This window comes from Choloepus didactylus, chromosome 5, assembly GCF_015220235.1.
Source record: "Choloepus didactylus isolate mChoDid1 chromosome 5, mChoDid1.pri, whole genome shotgun sequence".
Taxonomy (NCBI): Eukaryota; Metazoa; Chordata; class Mammalia; order Pilosa; family Megalonychidae; genus Choloepus; species Choloepus didactylus.
Genome location: NC_051311.1, coordinates 123518846 through 123538455, shown reverse-complemented (window position 1 = coordinate 123538455; position 19610 = coordinate 123518846). Strand labels below are relative to the sequence as shown.

Genomic DNA, 19610 nt, shown 5'->3' with positions numbered 1-19610 from the left:
CATCTTCTGTCACTGCCTGTCTGTGCCTAGATCCCCTCTTCATATAAGGACACCAGTCATATGGATTAAGGGTCCACCCTAATCCAATTTGGCTTTGTCTTAACTAATAACATTCTTCAATGATCCTGTTTCCAGAGTCATGTTCATGGGACCAGGGGTTAGGACTTGAACATATATTTTTTTTTTTTGGGGGGGAGGTGGGAGAAACAATTCAATCCATTAAAAGTTTATATATATATATGTAAATTGGGTACTTATTTAGAGAAGGGAATGATGGAATGGGAGAAGTCTAAATTGTCACTCAAGTTTTTGACTTCCAATAATGGGTAGAACATGATGCCTTTTGAGATCAGGTACACAGAAGGAAGATATGGAAACATATTATGAATTTCATTTTGAATATGTTGATATGGAGTTGTGTGGAGTATGCATTGAAGATGTTCATTTGGCAGTTGAATATACTGGGGAATTTGTACTACAGGAGAGAAATATCACCTGTAAAGGAAAGCTAAAAGTAAAATCTTGGTATGAGTGTAAGAAGATTATAGTTAATTCTTTATCTTGGGTTAGAATTTAAGACATGCATTATTTAGCTTTAGATAATACATCACACACTCAAACTTATGTAAACATATCTTTTGTTATTTGCTTATATTTTTCTCAAGATAATTTTTTTCATTAGGTTATGAAGGTGAGAATCTGATGAAAATCCTAAAGGACATTGAAAACAGCACAGAAACTATGTTGGACAGGTGGAAGTTTGAAGTCATACCTAATGACAAAGATGAAAAAGGAGACCCAGTGCCTTACAGTATCATCAATAATTACTTTTCCATTGGCGTGGTAAGATTTTCCACCAAATGTTCTTTTTTATAAGTCCTAGATAATCATTGTATATAAATGTTTATACTATGAAGATGTACTAAATATGAATAATTTATTTTATCTTTGTGTCAGCACAATGCCTCTTCTAATGGGCACTAATATAACTTAGAATTTGTTTAAAGTCAGAGTATCAACAATGGATAATGTTTTATCAAAGGATTGTTTTGATGATTTTTTTTATGAAGTGAAGCTTAAATGATTTATAGATGGCTATAGGTTTTAAAATGTAAGATAAAATCACATTAGTGAAAATGTGAAACATTGCATCAAATTTTAACTTACTTTGAGATCCATGTTATAATATCATCATAACCTACTGGGTTTTACATATAGACATTATTTTCAAATTTATGGTTAGGTCAAAAATCTAAGAAAAATGCTACTAACACTCTCAAATGGTTAATAAGTCAAAAGGCTGACTTTGCACTTCATTTTTTTTTTTTAATCTTAGACTGAAAGTAAAGTTTCTTTTGGCAATTGAAAGAGTTATTGAAATGTTAATCCTTATAGAATTAATAATTTTACAGTGATTATGTGTGTATTTAGGCAGCAATTATGGTGTCTAAAATATGCTATCTAAAGCTTTATATTTAGTTTAATATATGTCACTCAGTACTAATCTTACATCATGTCACCTCTCTCATTCAGACACAGACACACAGAAACACACACACACACACTCACACATCTATCTTGTAGGCTACAGAAAGCATTGGTTAAATCCATGAACTTAGGAATCAAGCTCTGTGGGTAAAAATATTTGCTCTGAGTTTTCCTTCAGAAAACTTTTTAATGTGATTTTATTCATTTATCTGTACCATGATGGTTATTAATTCTCTCTCACAGAGTTATAAATAATAATACATTAAGAGTCTCAAAAAGTGGTGCATAATGAAGGTTAAATAAACAATATATACTAATAGTATAATGATGATCATGATGATTTGCAAGAAAAATGTAATGCTTCTTGATCCATAGAAGTTCTCCCATTTATATTGAAAAGAATAACAGTATCTAACAGCTTTATGGGTGTATAACTTATACACACTATAATTCATTCATTTTAAGTATACTTTTGAATGATTTTAATAAGTGTATCCAATTTTAGACCATTTCAATAACCACAAAATAGCTCTCATGCCCATTGTCAAATCCACCTCTCATGATCATTGTCAAACGCAGCTCCTTTTCCCAGTTTCAGACAAAAACTAATCTTTTTGCCTTTAAGATATCCCTTTTCTGGACATTTCATATTAAACAAATCATACAATATGTGATCTTTTGCAGCTGGCTTCTTTCACTTGGTGTAATTTTGAGGTTCACTCACATGAACTATATTGGTAGTTTATCCCTTTTTATTGTTGAATACCAGTTTATCGTATGGATATATCATGTATTAATACAAGTTGATGTATGTTAGGATCATTTTCAGCCTTTGGCTATTATGAATAATGCCATACTCTTGAGTCTACCTAGTAAATTTTTCATTTTAGTTACTGTACTCTTCAGCTCCAGAAATTCCATTTGGTTCTTTTTAATAATATCTATATATTTACTGGTATTTTCTATTTGATGAGTCATTGTCATTGTAGTTTCCTTAATTCTTTAAACATTTTTAAAGAATGTTTCCTCTAGTTTTTTCCTCTAGTTTTCTTAACATGTTTATAATAGCTGTTCTGAAATCTGTCTGCTTATTCCACTCACTGGGTCCCAGCAGAAACAGTTTTATTGTTTGACTTTTTTTTCTTCGAGTATGTATGATACTTGCCCATTTCTTTCCATGTCTCATAATTTGTTGTTGAAAACTGGAAATTATATATATAAAATATTTTAACAACTCTGAATTTGGATCCCCCCATGGGGAGGTAGTGTTGTTCCTTTGTTTAGTAATTTGCCAGCATTAATTCTGTGGAGTTTCTTTCTCCTTTGGGGTGTGTATGTTGATATTTTTATTACTTTGTTAATTCTTCTTTTTATTTTAATCCTGGGTTCCTAGGAGTTGCTCCTATGTTAACACAATTAACCAAAGGTTTTGCTCAAACACCTTGAGCTAGTAAGGTTTCCTCCCTTTGCCATTGGATCTGTGTGTTGCTTGGGGAATGCGTTCAAAATTCAGGCAATCTATAAATCTGCTATGACATTTACTATCTGCCAGCAGCCCTCATGTCCCATCTGCTCATTTACAAGGCCTTGCATTTAGTCAAGGATGTGTACTAGGGCCCACTTTGGTATCTCTTGAATCTGTGTGCAGCCTTGCACATGTCCATGGACTTTCAGACACCAGGATATATGGGAGCTTATCAAAGCCCATTTTGGCTGTCTCATTCATTAGATCTCTCTGTTAAAGAGGATCAGCTGGTTGGATGCTTTTCCTTATCAGTTTTGGAAATTCAGAATGGCTACAACATTGGTCTTCCCTGCCCATTTGTCACTGAACTCACCACTGTTTTAGAAAAGTATCAGGGATGTGGAGATTTTCCAGCTTCCATGTCAGCCCCCCTCTGTCAGTGAATCTGCTTGATTTCATGGCTTTCCCTGCCCTGTAGAGCTACAGCACTAAAGAAACTGGAGAGTAAAAGAGCAGCTCGAGGCTGAAATACCACACATTACCACTGTTCTTACCTGAGGTTCAGTAGGTTTTTTTTTTTAATAAACACTTCTCAATCATTCATATGCCTTTGGTCAGTTTCCAGTGGTGTTCAATGGAGGGCAATTTATTCCCCGCAAGGAACACTTGGCAGTGTCTTGGGGCATGTTTTGTTGTCATGACAGAGGGCACAGGATGCTACTAGCATTTAGTGGGTAGAGGTTAGGGAAGCTGATCAACTTCGAGCATTGCAAAGGACAATCCCCAAACACAGAACAAAGAGTTATAAGCCCCAAATGCCAAGAGTGCTGAGGTTGGTATCAGAGTGCCCAGTATCAGGGCTTTTAAATGGAAGTTTATATCCAATAAGCTCAAGATATTGGAAAGCAAATACCCCAAAAAATGAGAAGGAAGGGTGTAATAAAAATAAGGTGGGAAATGAAAATTGAGAATCATAACAACAACAAAACAAAGGATGCTAGTAAAACCCAATGCTGGATTATTGAAGAAAAGTTATTCAGATCTATTGCAAAATTGGTTTTACAAAAAGAGGAACATAATTGCAAATAAACACAATAAAAAGTGAAAAAGAGGAAAAAAACTCCAAAGAGTAATGAAAAAATGAGAGACTATTTTGAATAAGTATAACATCATAAATTTTAAAGTCTCAAAAATGTATAAATTTCTGGAAAAATATCAAATGCAAACTTGGCACAAGAAGAAATAGAAAATCTAAACAGGGTAAACCCAACGAACTTTTAAATAGTTATCAAACACTTCTTCCTACCACTCACTCCACCAAGGCTCCAAAGCCAAATTTTTTAGATGTTAAATCTACCAGACTTCGAAGAAATAGTTTATCTTACACAATTTGAAAAAAGTTTATTTTATACACTTTTAACAAAATAGAAAAGGAGTGAAATATTAAAAGGAAGAAAATTATAGTTCATTCTACACTGATGACTATACCTGTGAGAATTCTGAAAAAAAATAAGCTAATGATTCCAAGAATATATTAAAAAGGCATGATCAACTAGCATTTTTTCAGAGAAATGCAAAGATGTTTCAATATTTTAAAAATCTAACAATTGTAAACCAACACATTAATAGAAAAATGGAGAAATATCAAAAGATCGTCTCAGTAGATGTACCAAAGATGATATAAATATCAGTAAAAATTTAATGTTAATATTTCCAGCAAATAAAATTTAGATTTCCTAGAGTTCTTTTACAAAAACAGCAACCTTATACTAAACAGAGAAATTTTAAACATATTCCCATTTAGATTGAAAAAAATGCAGGAATGCTCACTCTCTCACACTGCTAAACCAGTATTGAAAAGTCTTATTAATTCAATAAAACATCTAAAAATAATTGTATTAAGATTGGGAGGGAAGACTTAAAATCATTATATATGAGGTATGTGAGACAGAGATCATTATCTATCTACCTATATTTTAATCCAGGACATATACTAGGATGAATATATTAGAATTAAAATATATTAGGACTAATATAGGAGTTTAGCAAAGTTGCTATATGGGAAAAAACTTAAATATTCAGTAGTATTCCATTGTATCAGCAAGAACCAACTAATATACCAAAAACAAACAATAGTAACAAAAAACTTCTAAGTATCTAGGAATTAATAAAGAATATACAAGATCAATGTATAGAAAATGTTAAAATTCTATGCAAAGACATAAAAGGACATCTGTATAAATGGAGATATTTTCTATTCTTAGATGACATAGTTTAATGTAAATATGAAAATTAATCTATGCATTTATTTATAACCAATCAAAAGAAGAGCTGTATTTAAGATAAATGAGAAACATATTCCAAAATGTATATGACAAAGTAATAATCCATGAGTAGTTGGGTCAACTTCAATAAAAACAAAAGGAAGAGAGTTGTCTTACCAAATTAGGCATGCAAAAAGTCATTGGAGATGGTTGTTACCATAGCACAACATTGTGAATATAATTAATACCACTGAGTTGTACACATGAAAGTGGTTAAAATGGGAAATTTTGAGCTTATATATTTTACTACAATAAAAAGTTTAAAGAGATATTAAAAAGTCATTGGAGAAATGACAGATTGCTTACCTTGATAGTATTCAGAAAATTAGCTTCATATGTGGATAAAATTTTATTACATCTCAACCTCACACTAAGTTCATGCCAAATATTTTTTGAAGAACTAAATTTGAGGGAAAGTTTAGAACCTGATAAAAGAAGATATATTAGCAGGTATATGTGACTTAGAGGTAGAACGGAACTAAATAAAAGTAGATTTTATTGAGTTTTCTTTTGAAAGATCTTGTTCAATTTGACTTGGAGCCACTTTCACTGATGGTAACATGGGATTGGAGCATGGAGGGAGGAGAGCACCCCTCCCATAAAGATGCATTCTTCCCAGTAACACAGTCCTTTGTCCTCTTGATCACAATCAGACATTACAGAGAGTTCAAGCTTTGTATGTCTCTCAAGAAGGTCACCTTCTTCTCAGCAGTTTGTATTCCTCTGTCCCAATCAGTGAACCCAGAAAACAATGAGATGAACTGAGTATCTCAATCTATTCCTTAATATATAAGAAGTAGTGAGGTTAGAACATCAAAGGGAGCTAGGTGAGTGTCTCATCGTTTTACTATCACCAGCATGAGCAGGCTTCAGCATTAAGTATGTGGGACTATCACAGGCACCTAATTTTTATCTAAAGTTCTCTCCAGGGATCCTACCACTTCCTAGTTACAAGGTGGTATCAATGTTTGACACTAATGTCAGTAGAGTTTTGTTTTGTTTTCACTATTGCCCTTCAAATTGTTGACTAGAAGAGCTATAAAAAGGACCTTTGCTTCAAACTTACAGGAAAGCTCAAGAAGGTCAGAAATATATAGATAAATATCATATTTGTATAAATCATCATACACCCTTGATTAGTCAGAGTGATATAACTGCTGGAACAAGCGACCCCAAAATATCAGTGGTTTCACAACTAAAAGTCATTTTGGATCCAGGCTCATTCCATCTTGTGGCTCTATCCTCTTCTAGGTCTGCAGAACCCTCTCTATTCAACAATTGGGTGGCAAAAGAAAGTGGGTTATTATACAGATTTGTTTTTTTTTTAAATGGGTCAGTTCTGAAATACATAGCCTTGCTTCTACCCTCAACTCATTGGCCAGATCTTAATTGCTGGACTGTACCTAATTGTAAAGAATTTGGGAAATGAGTTCTTTATACCTAGGAAAAAGAGGGAAACTGATGAATAAATCATCAGTCTGCCAATTCATTCTTTGTTATATTTTTCAAATTTGGGCAGAATTATTGGAAACAATGTTGAAATCATAATTAACTCTAAAAAAAGATTCTTCCAGAATGGCAGGCTATCAACAGAAGAAGTATTTATTTAGTAGATACTGTTAGAGGTTGGGCAATGGCCAAGACAGAAGTCTATGTACTCACTAAGCTTACATTATTGAGGTGAAAGATGGTGATTACAAGAGTCTAAACAGATGGATTTTTAAAGCAAGGGATTATAGCAACTTATTAACAAAGCTGCTACCTTTCATTCTAACTTTGCTCTTTGTCAGTTATACTCTCAAAGATCCCAGGAAGAAAACTGCCCACCCTCTGCATTTCCACCAAATATACATATGCTATTTTCATCATCATAATTGATTCTTCATTCATTTGTTTAATAAACAAAAAATTAAGCACCTAGTTTAATTGCCAGGCACTTGGGTTATAGGAGTGAATTAAAGAGATGGATTATCTCATTATTAGAACTTGGAGTTTTACAGTAGAGAGGGACATTAAATAATAAATGCAAAAATAAAATTCATTGAAAACTGAAATCTAAAAAGGCTGCCTGCACTTGGGGGCAGCCACTTCTACAGGGAGCTTGTGGAGAGATTTGTTTGGAATGAGCAAAAGTGCCAACCACCACACTTTCTTCAAATCAGTATAAGTGCAAAAATTGACTAAGACTTTAGAGAGAGTGAACTATATAGAGAGAGCCTCTTCAATGAACCTGATATGTACACTTGGTGAAGAAAGTCGTGCTAGGCAAGCATAATAGATTTTATGAAGTTGTCTATACTAGAGTGTTCTGGAAATTTAGAGGCAGAAAAACTCATGTATTAACAAAATCAGTGGAATTACAGAGTATTTCTACATTTAAAAAAATCATTAATATATTGAAAATGTTGTTAATAACATTGGTTACAGGGAAGACATATAGTAACACACATTTCTACAAATACTTATGGACTCACCCAAAGGAATTTTTGGAGGATTCTGAGAAGATGGGTCATGAGAATTATCTGCTTTGCTCAATCATTCTGCCTTTCCTGAGTCAGATGGATGCTGGGAATGAGTAACAGAGCTGAGAACTAGTTAGGCCTTTGGCTCTGCTGAGATACTTAATTAAGGTATTTCTTCCCACGTGGACTGAGTGAGCACCTGGAGCCTGTGTAAGAATTGGAAAGCAGCAGACTTAAAGAACACAAGAGTTGACAGACACCTGTGGAATTCCATGGAAGGAAACATACTGAGCCTGCACAAGTATACCTGGGCTTTCTGGACCCCACAGAGCCACAAAGTTGTGGACTGGTAGGCTGAGTTTCTGGCACAGGCATCTGCTTCCTGGGTTTCCTTCAAGGGCAGGAAGAATTTTAAAAAGATATCAAGAAATTTACATCCTTCCAGAATAATATATAGGTTTTTGAGAATATCCGTGAAAGATCCACTGAAGTCAATTTCACACATGATAAAGAACACTACTAAATTTTTGAAAAATAGAACTCTTAAAGGCAAAGTAATCTAGTAAGATCCAGTTAGACAAATATAATAAAAAACTAATCAAAAATCCTACCTTTAAAAATTTTTAAAAAGATTCCTGGATAATTCTTGCAACAGAGGTGAAATCCAAAGGAAAATTGCAAACTATATAGGAAAAACACTCATGTATTTCTCTTATAACACACAAAAGCCACACTCAGAGGGAAATTTATAGACTTTCATTTTTAGAAAGAATGAAAAATGAAGATGCATAATACTTATCCTAAGAAGTTAGAGAAACAGTAAATATAAGCTGAGAGAAAATTCATGAACACAAATTTGGTAATTGATGACATAGTAATCCTCTATCTTTCTGCATATATATTATTGAAAGTATAAAAATATATAGGGCTTTATAAAATATATAAATTATTCACATACGCTATATGATATATATTTTATTCAAATATATATAAATGGTAAGGACATTTTTGGTAACTATATAGATATAAATGTGAAGCTATAGATAACAGAAATAATCAATACAATTTGATGCTATTTCATGGAAAAACCAATGAAACAGAAAACATCTTGGAAATTTGATTAAGGCAAACGAGTGAAAGAACAAAATATAAAACATTAAGAATAGTAAATTTGATAAACCAAATGATAAACTGAAATTTTAGGAAAATAAGAATATTCTGCATATCATAATAAATAATAAATATGTAGGGAACTTAAATGCTAATTTATCTCACCATGATGCAATAAATCTAGAAATAAAAATGAACAGAATAATATACAAAATATTGAGATACTGTAAGGATTTCAATCAAGCATTATTCTTGATAATTTTTCAGTTAAGATGAAAATAAAAACTGAAATAAATAACATTATTTAGAGGTTAACAAATATATGCAGAGTTCATATCAAAAGCAAATAGGGTGTGGTAAAACCTGTATACAGGAAAAATTATAACCATAAATAGTTTTAGTATTTAAAATTATAACCATGAATGGTTTCTTGGAAAAGCCAAGAAACAAACAAAAATTTAGGAGATAATTAGCAAAAATAAAATGAAATTAATGAACTAGGGAAAACCAACAAAATTATAATGATAAATAAAACCCAAAGCATTTTTCCTAAAAAATATAAATAAATAGAATACACTAAGACTTTTAAAGAATTTCTTTATGGAATTAAGTAAATATACAGTGTAATAAATTCGAAGATATAACAAGTTATGAAAATATTTAATTACCAAAGTATATTATATGCATCTTTATGCCAGCAAACTTTATCATGTAGAAGAAATGGAATATTTGCAACCAAGTAGAAATAGCTGAAAGTTGCTCAGGAGGAAAAAGTAACAAACCTAAGCTAGTGGTTCTCAAACTTGAACAATTATCAACATCACCTGAAGGGCTTGTTAAAATGCAGATTGCTGGTCCCAATGCCAAGGTTCTCTTTTCCAGAAGGTTCAATAATTTGCATTTCTAAAAGCTTCTAAAAGCCAGGGTTACTTTTCTGGGATCATACTTTGAGAACAACTATGCTAAGCATATAGACAAAGAGGAAAAGTTAAAATGTAATAAAAGAACTGCTAAAACCAGTATTAATTCAATCTACCCTTTACAGCACAAAAATTCTTATATTAAAAAAAAAAAAAATTCCAGAATAGCTCAAACTGAGTGTTTATATAGCTAGAAAATTTCAATATCAATAGTTCATAAAGATAGTTCAAAAAAGAAAATCCACATATGAATATGGATGTATCAATTGCAAACAAAAAAAACTAGCACATAAATTCAAGTAGTATATTTAAGGACTAAAATCTGGTGAACAAGTAAGCCAAATGGGTCAATGTTAGCATAATTATTTAATTTAAGTCAAAACTAGGGTTACCGTTTTTTGAGTTGAAAACTAATGAAAAACTATGTAAAGCATTTCCTACAAATCATATTAATACTCACATACTAGAGGCATTGCAAATAAAATCAAGGATACTGGGATTCATTTGTCACTATTCCAGTCAATATTTTTAGAAAAGTTAGTTAATTTAATAATGAAAATTTTTAATGTTATATAAATCTTGAAAATTAGGAAACAAGATTTTTATTATTTGAAGGTGAAAAGAGTACATATATATTATGTGTACTCATCAACTAAAAATAAAACTAGTAAAGCAATATAGGGTGGTTGAATATTAGTTATATATACAAAAAATCCCATACCTTTCCTTTATAATAATTACTATTTAATATGTTAATATGGATGTAATTAATGTCACAATATCAGCAAAACTATAATTACCATGGCTTACATTTAATAGGAAGGGCACTCGACCTATATGAAGAAAACTAAATTTTATGTGAAGTTCTAAAACAAGACCTGAGTAGGAAGTCATCTCATGTTCTTATATGGGAAGATTTAATGTCATTAAGTCATCAATTCTCCCCAAATTAATTAATACATATAGTCTATTGTTACTGAGAATCCAAATAGGGTTACAGGTGATTGTTTTTGATTAACTATAATTTGCAATTGGATAAAATGCCCTTATGATTTTGTGAAATAATTAATGTTCTACCATGGATAATTTCCCTGCCATGTGCTAAATATTATCAAATTACTATAACTAAAATATGGTGATACAAAAATAAATACATAGAACAGAATACAAAGTTAGAATAAAAAAAATTCAAGGAATTCTGTATGTTAAATGTTAAAATTTTAGGTTACTGGGTAAAGGATAATGTGCAAAATAAATTAGACGGTCAAATTGGTTATCCATTTGGATAAAAATAAATTTAGATTTCTACTTCGAACCCATGTGAAATATACTTCAAATAAATTAAAAATACAATGAAAGCAATATGCTTGTTAGATACTAGAAGAAAATATAGAAGTGTATTACCTTGGGTAGGAGAAGACTCTGAGGCAACTAGGAAACCTAGAATTCATAAAAGGAAAAGAAATGACAGTTTTATTTACATGACTTTTAAAAAAAATGTATGTTGCAGTGCTTATTAAGAGTTAAAAGTGTTTCCAACACCAATAATGAACATGGGGTTGATAAATTAAATTATAAAATTCCTAATTTTAAAAATATAAACTCCTAATAGAAAAATAGACTGTGGCGAACAATTATAATGAATAGCAGATGAAAAGATTCTAATGTTATAAACAGAAAATGCAAAATTATGCTATGCAGTACCATGTTTTCCATTCAGATTATTAAAGTTTAATAATTTTACTGATAATATTTAATGTCAAAAAGCATATAGGAAAATGACACCTTTATATTATGTAATATACCTGTGCATTAGAAAAATCTTTTGGAAAGTAATTTGGTGATATCTTTTAACATTGAAAATGTGAGAATAATTTGATCCATCAATCCCATTTCTAAGAATTATTCCAGAAAACAAAACAAAACAAAACCTAAGCAGTACTAATTACATTTAATAGCATACAATTGGGAACAACATAAATGTTTATCAATTTGAAAGTAATGTAAAACTTGAAAAGAGATCCCTAAAATATATTATATAAAAGAAGCAAATTGCTTTGGTCCTCCAATTCCTTTATTGTGAACAATAATTGTACAGAAGCTACGTTAGGTGGCTTTGGGATTAAATGAGTTAGGGACTTCTAAGACTTATACAGCAAAACCTAGCACTAGTGCTCAATAAATATTAGGGGTGATGATGATCAAATATGAGTGTTTGTTACATAGCTCTGTCTTTAAGAATATATAAAATTGTCAGCAAATATATACCAAAATATTAACAATAAGGGACTATGGAGAAAGAATGAAACTTTCATTTCTTTATATAATTCAAAAACAATGCTTTAAAATTGTACAGCACTATTCAAATGTTTTTAAATGTTTCTAACCCACTACCATGACTTTTAAATTCTCATTCAGATATTTACTTTTACCCTGATCTAAATTCCTGTCTTTTATTGAGTTGTTTTAATAATGATTTGAGATTTGCTTTGATTTTGTTGGGTAGGTCCAATTTTGAGTGGATAAAGACATTACAGCTGCTATTCTACTGATCCTTTTTCTTTCAACATTCTTGTGGCTTTCCCTTTCATTCATTCATACGATTTTATTTTATTTTTTAATATGATTTGTTTGTTTATGAGAGTAGCCACTACATGCTAGACACTCTTCTAAACATTTGAAACTACAGCAGGGATCAATGTTGGAGGATAAAATTTCAGTTCTCATGGAGCTTACGTCCCGATAGGGGTGGCATACATAAACACATGAGGAAAAAAAAGTAACCTCAAATAGGAAAAGAAACAGGGTATTATGATAGAAAATTGCTAAGTGTGTGCATATTGCAGAATTCTTTTTTTACTGCTGGGTGGAAAATATTGATTTTGTCTTGTACTACATTATTTGGTTCATTTTGCACACTGCATTCATCTGTGCTGAGGTAAGGGGACTTGTTCTACATTAACCATACCAGGCCACTGCAAATTCTTCTATTACACATGTTGCATTTAGCTTCTTAAAATTTAACTTTTCCTTTTCTGCCTTCCCTTTGGGGATTAGACTTTATTCATCCAAGAGGTCTGAAGACCTTCATCCATAGCCTTAAGACCACTGAGTCATTCATTTTATATTCTAACTTTTTTGTCTTCTTGATAGCTTTAGCTTTCTCAATCTGTATCCACACTAGCCCTTCTTGCCTTGTCTTGGTTTTGTCCCCATGGCTTTCAGTTAGGACAATTTCTGCATAAAGTGCCTCCAGGAAGCCCATACTTGTAGGAACTGTAGAATCCATTTTCCAGTTCAACGCCTTGTTGAAAACATTGACATTTTCCCACATTGCAGCAAGGAAATGAGATTCCACACTTAATATACAACGGGTATACTTTGAATTAACATGGCATCAGCCACAAAAAACAAAAAACAAACAAACAAAAAAAAAACAACAATCAGTTTCGGTCCTTTTAAACATTAACATATTGATTTTCCAGGCAACATGAGCAGTGTTATCTGTATTACTGGCAATATCAGGGACAGAGGACTGTTAACACACAAAGCTATCCCAATGGAGGATCCAGTTACCCAGATCAGAAAAATATTTCTCTTATGAGCCATTTACTGGGATTTATAAATTGCATTATTGAAAACAGTTCTTTTCTAATGGCATATGCTGTATTTATATTAGTTGGGTATATGAAAAATCTAAAACATTGAATTGTTTAGTTTCCCCAGTGCTGGTTAGTATTTTAGTCATGAAGGAGTTCATTTTTTAGCTTATTACATGAATATTTTTGAGTGTCTGCTCTAAATCCTGGGCTAAGCACCATAGTAGATTTAAGGATGAACGTTGTGCCACAAGGAAATGGGAATTCCAGTATACTAGGGGTAAAACAATGCACACATGTATGTTCTCTTGCATGTAGCTAGGAGAGATACAAGTTATTAGGGGTTCAGGGAATTCAATTGTTTTTCCTTAAACTGTTGGGAAACTTAGTGTTTTATAATAAGTTATTATAAAAAGTATTTATCCTACAATGGACATGAAGACATTTTTAGAGCATATGTTAGCAACTACCTTACTGTTCTGAAATCAGCGCATTAGAATATAATAAACCAAATCCACAAACATCTGTATTATCTTTCAATTTAATTGTGGAGAAAAATATTAAGACTCACTTTGAGACAGGTAGCAGTAGCTGCAATAGTACAACTATGAGTTTCATCCATAATAAATGTTGAAATAATGAAAGATTTAAGCAAACCCATTTCTTACTAAGTGTAACAGTGATCATAGCATCACTGAGACTGTGTATAATTATGCATAATTAAGACCCATGAATTATCTTCCCCACTCCCTGGGTCTCTGAGGCCAAGTCTGAAAAGCCCATGGATTGTACTCAAGGAAATGCTTCTACCAACATAAATTATATTTGGCTTGCTGACATCAATAGATATTCAGCCACGAAATAGTGCTCATGTAAGACCATCTCAGCCCAATTCTGTTTTCCCTACATAGAGTATTGATTTTGTAGCAGCTGTTAATCATCTCAGTAAGTTCCAATTTGGATACTCTTCAACACAGAAGTCAGCTCTGTGAGCAAAATTGAGCAAGGCAATAAGAATTTCAAAGGCTTCTGGAAAGGTCCCCCAGCTTTTGTAGGACATATTCGGAAACAAATTAGTACCAAACCCTGTGTAAAGAGTGAAAGCCAACATTTAAATGCAAACCTTGTTCATATTAATTCTTCTGAAATCTGAAATTGGTCTATGCTCACTGTGGAATTATTCTCTGAGCCTGAAAGAAATCTGACAAAGACAGGTGGACTCTTACTGCACCATATACATTACCACCTAAATGTCCTACCAAATAGATATTTGCATGGTTATGATTTAATATCCTTCAGCCTTAGTCAGTCACTAAGAGGCTCTTATCTGCCAGCATAGGAAAAATGTTACTGAATTCTCATAGCCATGAATTTCAAGTTAGTGGGGTAGTTGCCAATCAGAATAACTTTAGTCATTCACCCTTTCTTATATTACATTTTTTCCTATGCCTTTACTGACAAATATAAAGGAAATATCTTAAACACAGAAATTTAGCAATGTTCACAGACTGGTTAAGAAGGTAGATATTTTATCTAGTTCTGAAGTCACTAATATAGGACTCTGGATAAAATTTTTTTCTTTAATCTCATTTTCTTTTTTTTTGTCTATTTCATCTACTTCTTTATTATACATACTATACAATTTTAAAAATCAATTTGTTTGGCCAGTACTATTGTTCTAAAGATAGTTCTGTCATTATGCCTACTATGATAATTGTCACATGGTGGAATACCTAAGAATAGTATATTTTAATAAGGAATATAACACCTAAGTGAATATTTGGATTCTACATTTAAGAAATTGAAAACTTATGGATCATCATAATAATAAAATGAGGACTATAATATTCATTATATAAGGGAAAAAATCTTAATTGTATTTTTCCCATTTTGTGACAGAAAAACATTTATAATTAGATTAATTATGTACTGGTAAAATGTTTTCACTGGAAAGTCAACTGTTACATCTTTGTCAGAAGATGCTATCTAGTAGTACATTTGCTTCTGAAATAGGTTATTAATAGTAAGGTAACTTTACGTATATTTGAGTAAACTATCAATGAGGAAAAAGATCATTACTCTCAAATACTTGATAATTTTACCTCAAAGTAATATATTTTAACTACAAAATGTTATTGTAAATTTAATTCCAACTATTTTCTTAAAGTACATGTTTCTCTTTTATTGACTAAGCCACATTAAACTCTCTAGTAAATTATTTTTATATTTCTAGGAAAAATAAAACAGTAAATAACCTATTTTCTACCAAATAAATAATTTATACATTAAGCATTGAGTAAAAAAATAGAAAATAATGGGATTTCTTTTTAAACAAATCTATCATATAACAACAAATAATGGATACTATAATTTGGTTTTACCCCTATAACTAAAAGCCACAAACTGGTACATTAAATCACAGGATGATACAAAGTTGCTCTTTTTATAATATTAATAAATTTACAAAAATGGATCTTTCATAAAGCAAATGATTTCTAGTGTTTCCTATTGTCTTTTTCCCCACAAGGTAATTATTCTATTTTTTTTAAAGTTTGGACTTAAATGACATTTATCAGCTATGAAAGTTTACAATGTGTGTTGATTATTTTTTTACCAGAATTTCTGATCTCTGAAGAAGATAAAAAGAATTTTTTGATTAAAAGTATTTTTAAAAATATACAGTATTTATCAGAATATTTAAAAATAAATATTTTTTTGGGAAATTATTTGGGGAAAGAAGAAAGTGGAAAAAACTATGCAAATTAAAAAAAAAATCTTTATTCTTTGGCAATTTCTGAGCTCTAAAACAATTAATTTTAGTTGGCATTATTTCTTTAACTCCCATATGCTAAACTAATCAAACTGGCTTCTCTTATCTCTCTGCTTATTCCCTCCCTTACTACACTCTCCTCAAAATTCTCTGGCTGTTGTCACCACTGACTTCCAAATTACCAGCCCAACGTAACTGTATTTCTGGAATATTTTGCTGCACTTAACCTTGACTCACTTTCTATTTCTTGAAATTATTTTCTTACTTCCTTTGGCTTTCTCAACCTCATACTCTCTTGAATCTTATTATTCTCTGACCACTTTGTTGATGTGTTTCACCATCAAGGGTTCTCAATAGATATTAACAGTTCTCAATAGATATTAAATGAACATTTAGCTATGAATGAATAAAAATTCTACAATATTCCAAGACCTAGTCTTAGAAATAGAGCATGGATTCTTCTGATTAGATTAGTTCCCAGACTGGCACACATTACAAATTCATTTTGGACTCACTGAAGACATGAAGACATATCTTGTTCTTTCTCTTGCTCACATTTGTCTTGGAATACTCTCATTGTTAGGAAAAAGCAACTAGTATAAAGTTCACCTTAAAATTTGAACAGAAGCTTTCTAGATATCTATAAAAGTAGACATGCTATCCTTTTTAATATGTCTAAAAATTTTAGACAATAGAAATATTAAAAAAAACTGCCTAGTGTGCATTGAGGAATTAATGTACAATACTTTTTCCATACATATATTTCAAAATGTGGGGCTTTCTCAAAAATGTTTTAAAATATAAGAGAGACCACTATCTGACCTGAATGACTTTAACATAATTTTGATTTTCTTATAGTCATTTAATTTCTAGAACACGATATTTCCTAATGTTCCATAGCTAATTTAAGCTCACCTGGATTGAGCTATCATGTGCTTTTAATGACTAAATTTACAAAATGTATCACAGCTAAGGAATTTTTTTAACATTAAAAAAACAACAACAACAAGTACACTCTAGCTAGGAAATATAATGCTGCAAGTGGCAATGATAAATGAGAGTGCGTTCCTGAAGATGTAATTAATCTGCAACAGGGTCAGAACAGCTCCTTAGGTAAATGAAACTAAATCAGCTGTGTAGTCTATAATTAACTTACAACCATATTAGCCCAAGTGTAGTATAATTCATTATATATGTAAGGTATTATTTTCTCCATATGAAAGTTGTAATTTGCTAAGTAATGATTAACAATTCATCTTAATACTTCAGTCATATTATCATAATATAATTGTCATACATTTTCATTTCATTCCATTTACCGTTTCCACTTGAAAGGCAGAAGTAGATGTGTATCCTCTACACTGTATGCGCAGAAATGAGTAATTTAGAAATAGAGCATGGATTCTTTTGATTAGATTAGTTCCCAGACTGACACACATTACAAGGTCATTTTGGACTCGTTGAAGACATGGAGTATGCATAAGAAGTGTTAAGCCAAAAGCAGATTTATAGCACTTGTGCATTTTGAGTGCCTGTTAGTATTTCAGCATCTCATTAAGTCCTAAAGAAAAATTCAAAAGAAATAGAGGAGGGAATTTTTGACCTTTCAAAATGATATCAATATTTTTATTCCATACTAATCATTCTATATCAAGCACTGAATTTATAGCAAGTTCTGGCATTCAGTGAATGCTATATATGCTAGTTACCAGGAAAGAGCTTACTTTGTGCAAAATAGATACTTTTTTAGACCTCCTATAGGGAAGAAGAAAAAAGAATAAGATTCAGTATAGAAATAAGACATGCTTTGATCAGGTCTACTTAGGATAAAATAGTTTAAGCTAAAATGGGGAATATATTGACTCACATAACTTGGAAATCCAAGAGTGTTTCTATCTTCACTCTAGGTTTTGGGCTGCCATAATATCATCAGTTCTGTATTACTTGTTCCATCTCTTGATTCTCTTAATTGTTATCTTACTTTTTTTTCTAGTTGGGTCCAGACAGTATTATCTGGACTCAATTTCTGTCTCTCCATTTTTGGATCTGTGAGTCTCTGTTTGGTTTTATTTTGTATTCAGGCCCTCTCTCACCACCTGGTGAAAACAATAGGTGCCTTAAAGTTCAAGATCCATAAAGGAAAGACACACTCTTACCTCTCAATTCCAGCAGAAAACCCTGGGAAGATATTTGATAGATATATTTTTGGACATGTACTCAGGACTGGCTAAATAATTGTAGTGCCCAGAACAAAACCCTTGTTTAAAAAAAATTATGAAGACTTTCTAGAATGTGACAAGAAAACACTAAATCAAGCACTGACCCTTTTGAGGGTGGGGGTCCGTGTAACTGCCAAGTCCCATGGCTGTGAAGCCAGACCTACATGTACTCGTTCCTGAAACAATCACTATAGTCTGGGTCATGATCACACTGCAGAAAGATGCAGTGATGGTGGCAAGTTGATTTCTACCTGAGCCACAAGGAATAAGTTCTCCATAGTGAAGAGAGATTCTACTATGACAAGAAGGGGGAGAAAAGTGCTTGACTGCCAAAACCAAAAAGATGTCCAGTAGAAGTCATTAAAATCTTAAGAAGTCACTTAAGAAAGGAAAGGCAAGACGAATTCAGATAAAATTTAATTCAAATTGTGTTAGGTTCCATATAGATGCAAGTAACTTTATTAGGTGTTTTGAATATTACTAAGTGCCATAATAAATGATATTTTCTCTAAAGGAATTTGAAATCTGAGCAGATTTGACGAACTATGGTAAATGTCAATATAAGAGGACTATTCTGTTATTTAATAAAATTAAGTTGCTATTTCTGACTTGTAAATACTTTTACAGAATGAATAGTTGCTAGAAAAAGAGCAGAGTAAAAAGGTGAACAAGTAGAATATGTTCATTTGTTACAGTAGTCTAGGTTCTGCTGAGGTATCAAAACCGCCAAAATCTTAGTACTTGAAAAAAAAAAATTAAAGAATATTCAGTGTAACTTCTGCCCCATGCCCAGTACACACATGCCCTGACTAGTTAATGTCCAGTGACTGGCTTATTCATAGTTGTTTCTTCAGAAGGTGATAAAAGTTCATCATAAGTTCTCTACTAATCTGGAGATCTAGAACTAAAAAGACAAGTTTTCTGCCCTCTTTCTCATCCAGTACTATATGCTGATGGTTCAGGTGGAGGATAACCATAATAAATGCTCCCGTTCAGAAGGGAAAAGATGGGAATTTCCCAGAAGACCCTGGTTTGTAGCAATTCTTATATCCTGTAAGCAGATATTGTAAGGGTTCTAACCATGGGAGGGTGTGATGGAAGCTGATTAAGCCTTTATTTTGCTCCCCAAGGTCCCCGTTACTCACTGTTCTCCATAGTTCCTTTTCTCTGGTCTTTTCCATTTTCCTCTTTCACCACAACTTATGTAGGCATTGGGTAGTATTTCCTTTGGGGAGGAGATGTTAGGTTTTCTC

The 19610-nt window shown here is 31.9% G+C and overlaps 1 protein-coding gene across 8 annotated transcripts in view; it reads left to right on the top strand.

Moving 5' to 3' along the window:
- DGKB (diacylglycerol kinase beta) overlaps positions 1–19610 on the top strand; it is a 748227-nt gene that overhangs the window by 329611 nt on the left and 399006 nt on the right. For all 8 annotated transcript variants that reach the window (XM_037836813.1, XM_037836819.1, XM_037836816.1 and 5 more), the window contains one exon: positions 683–843. In XM_037836813.1, coding sequence (XP_037692741.1) covers positions 683–843 — 161 coding nt within the window. The remainder of the gene's footprint in view (positions 1–682; positions 844–19610) is intronic.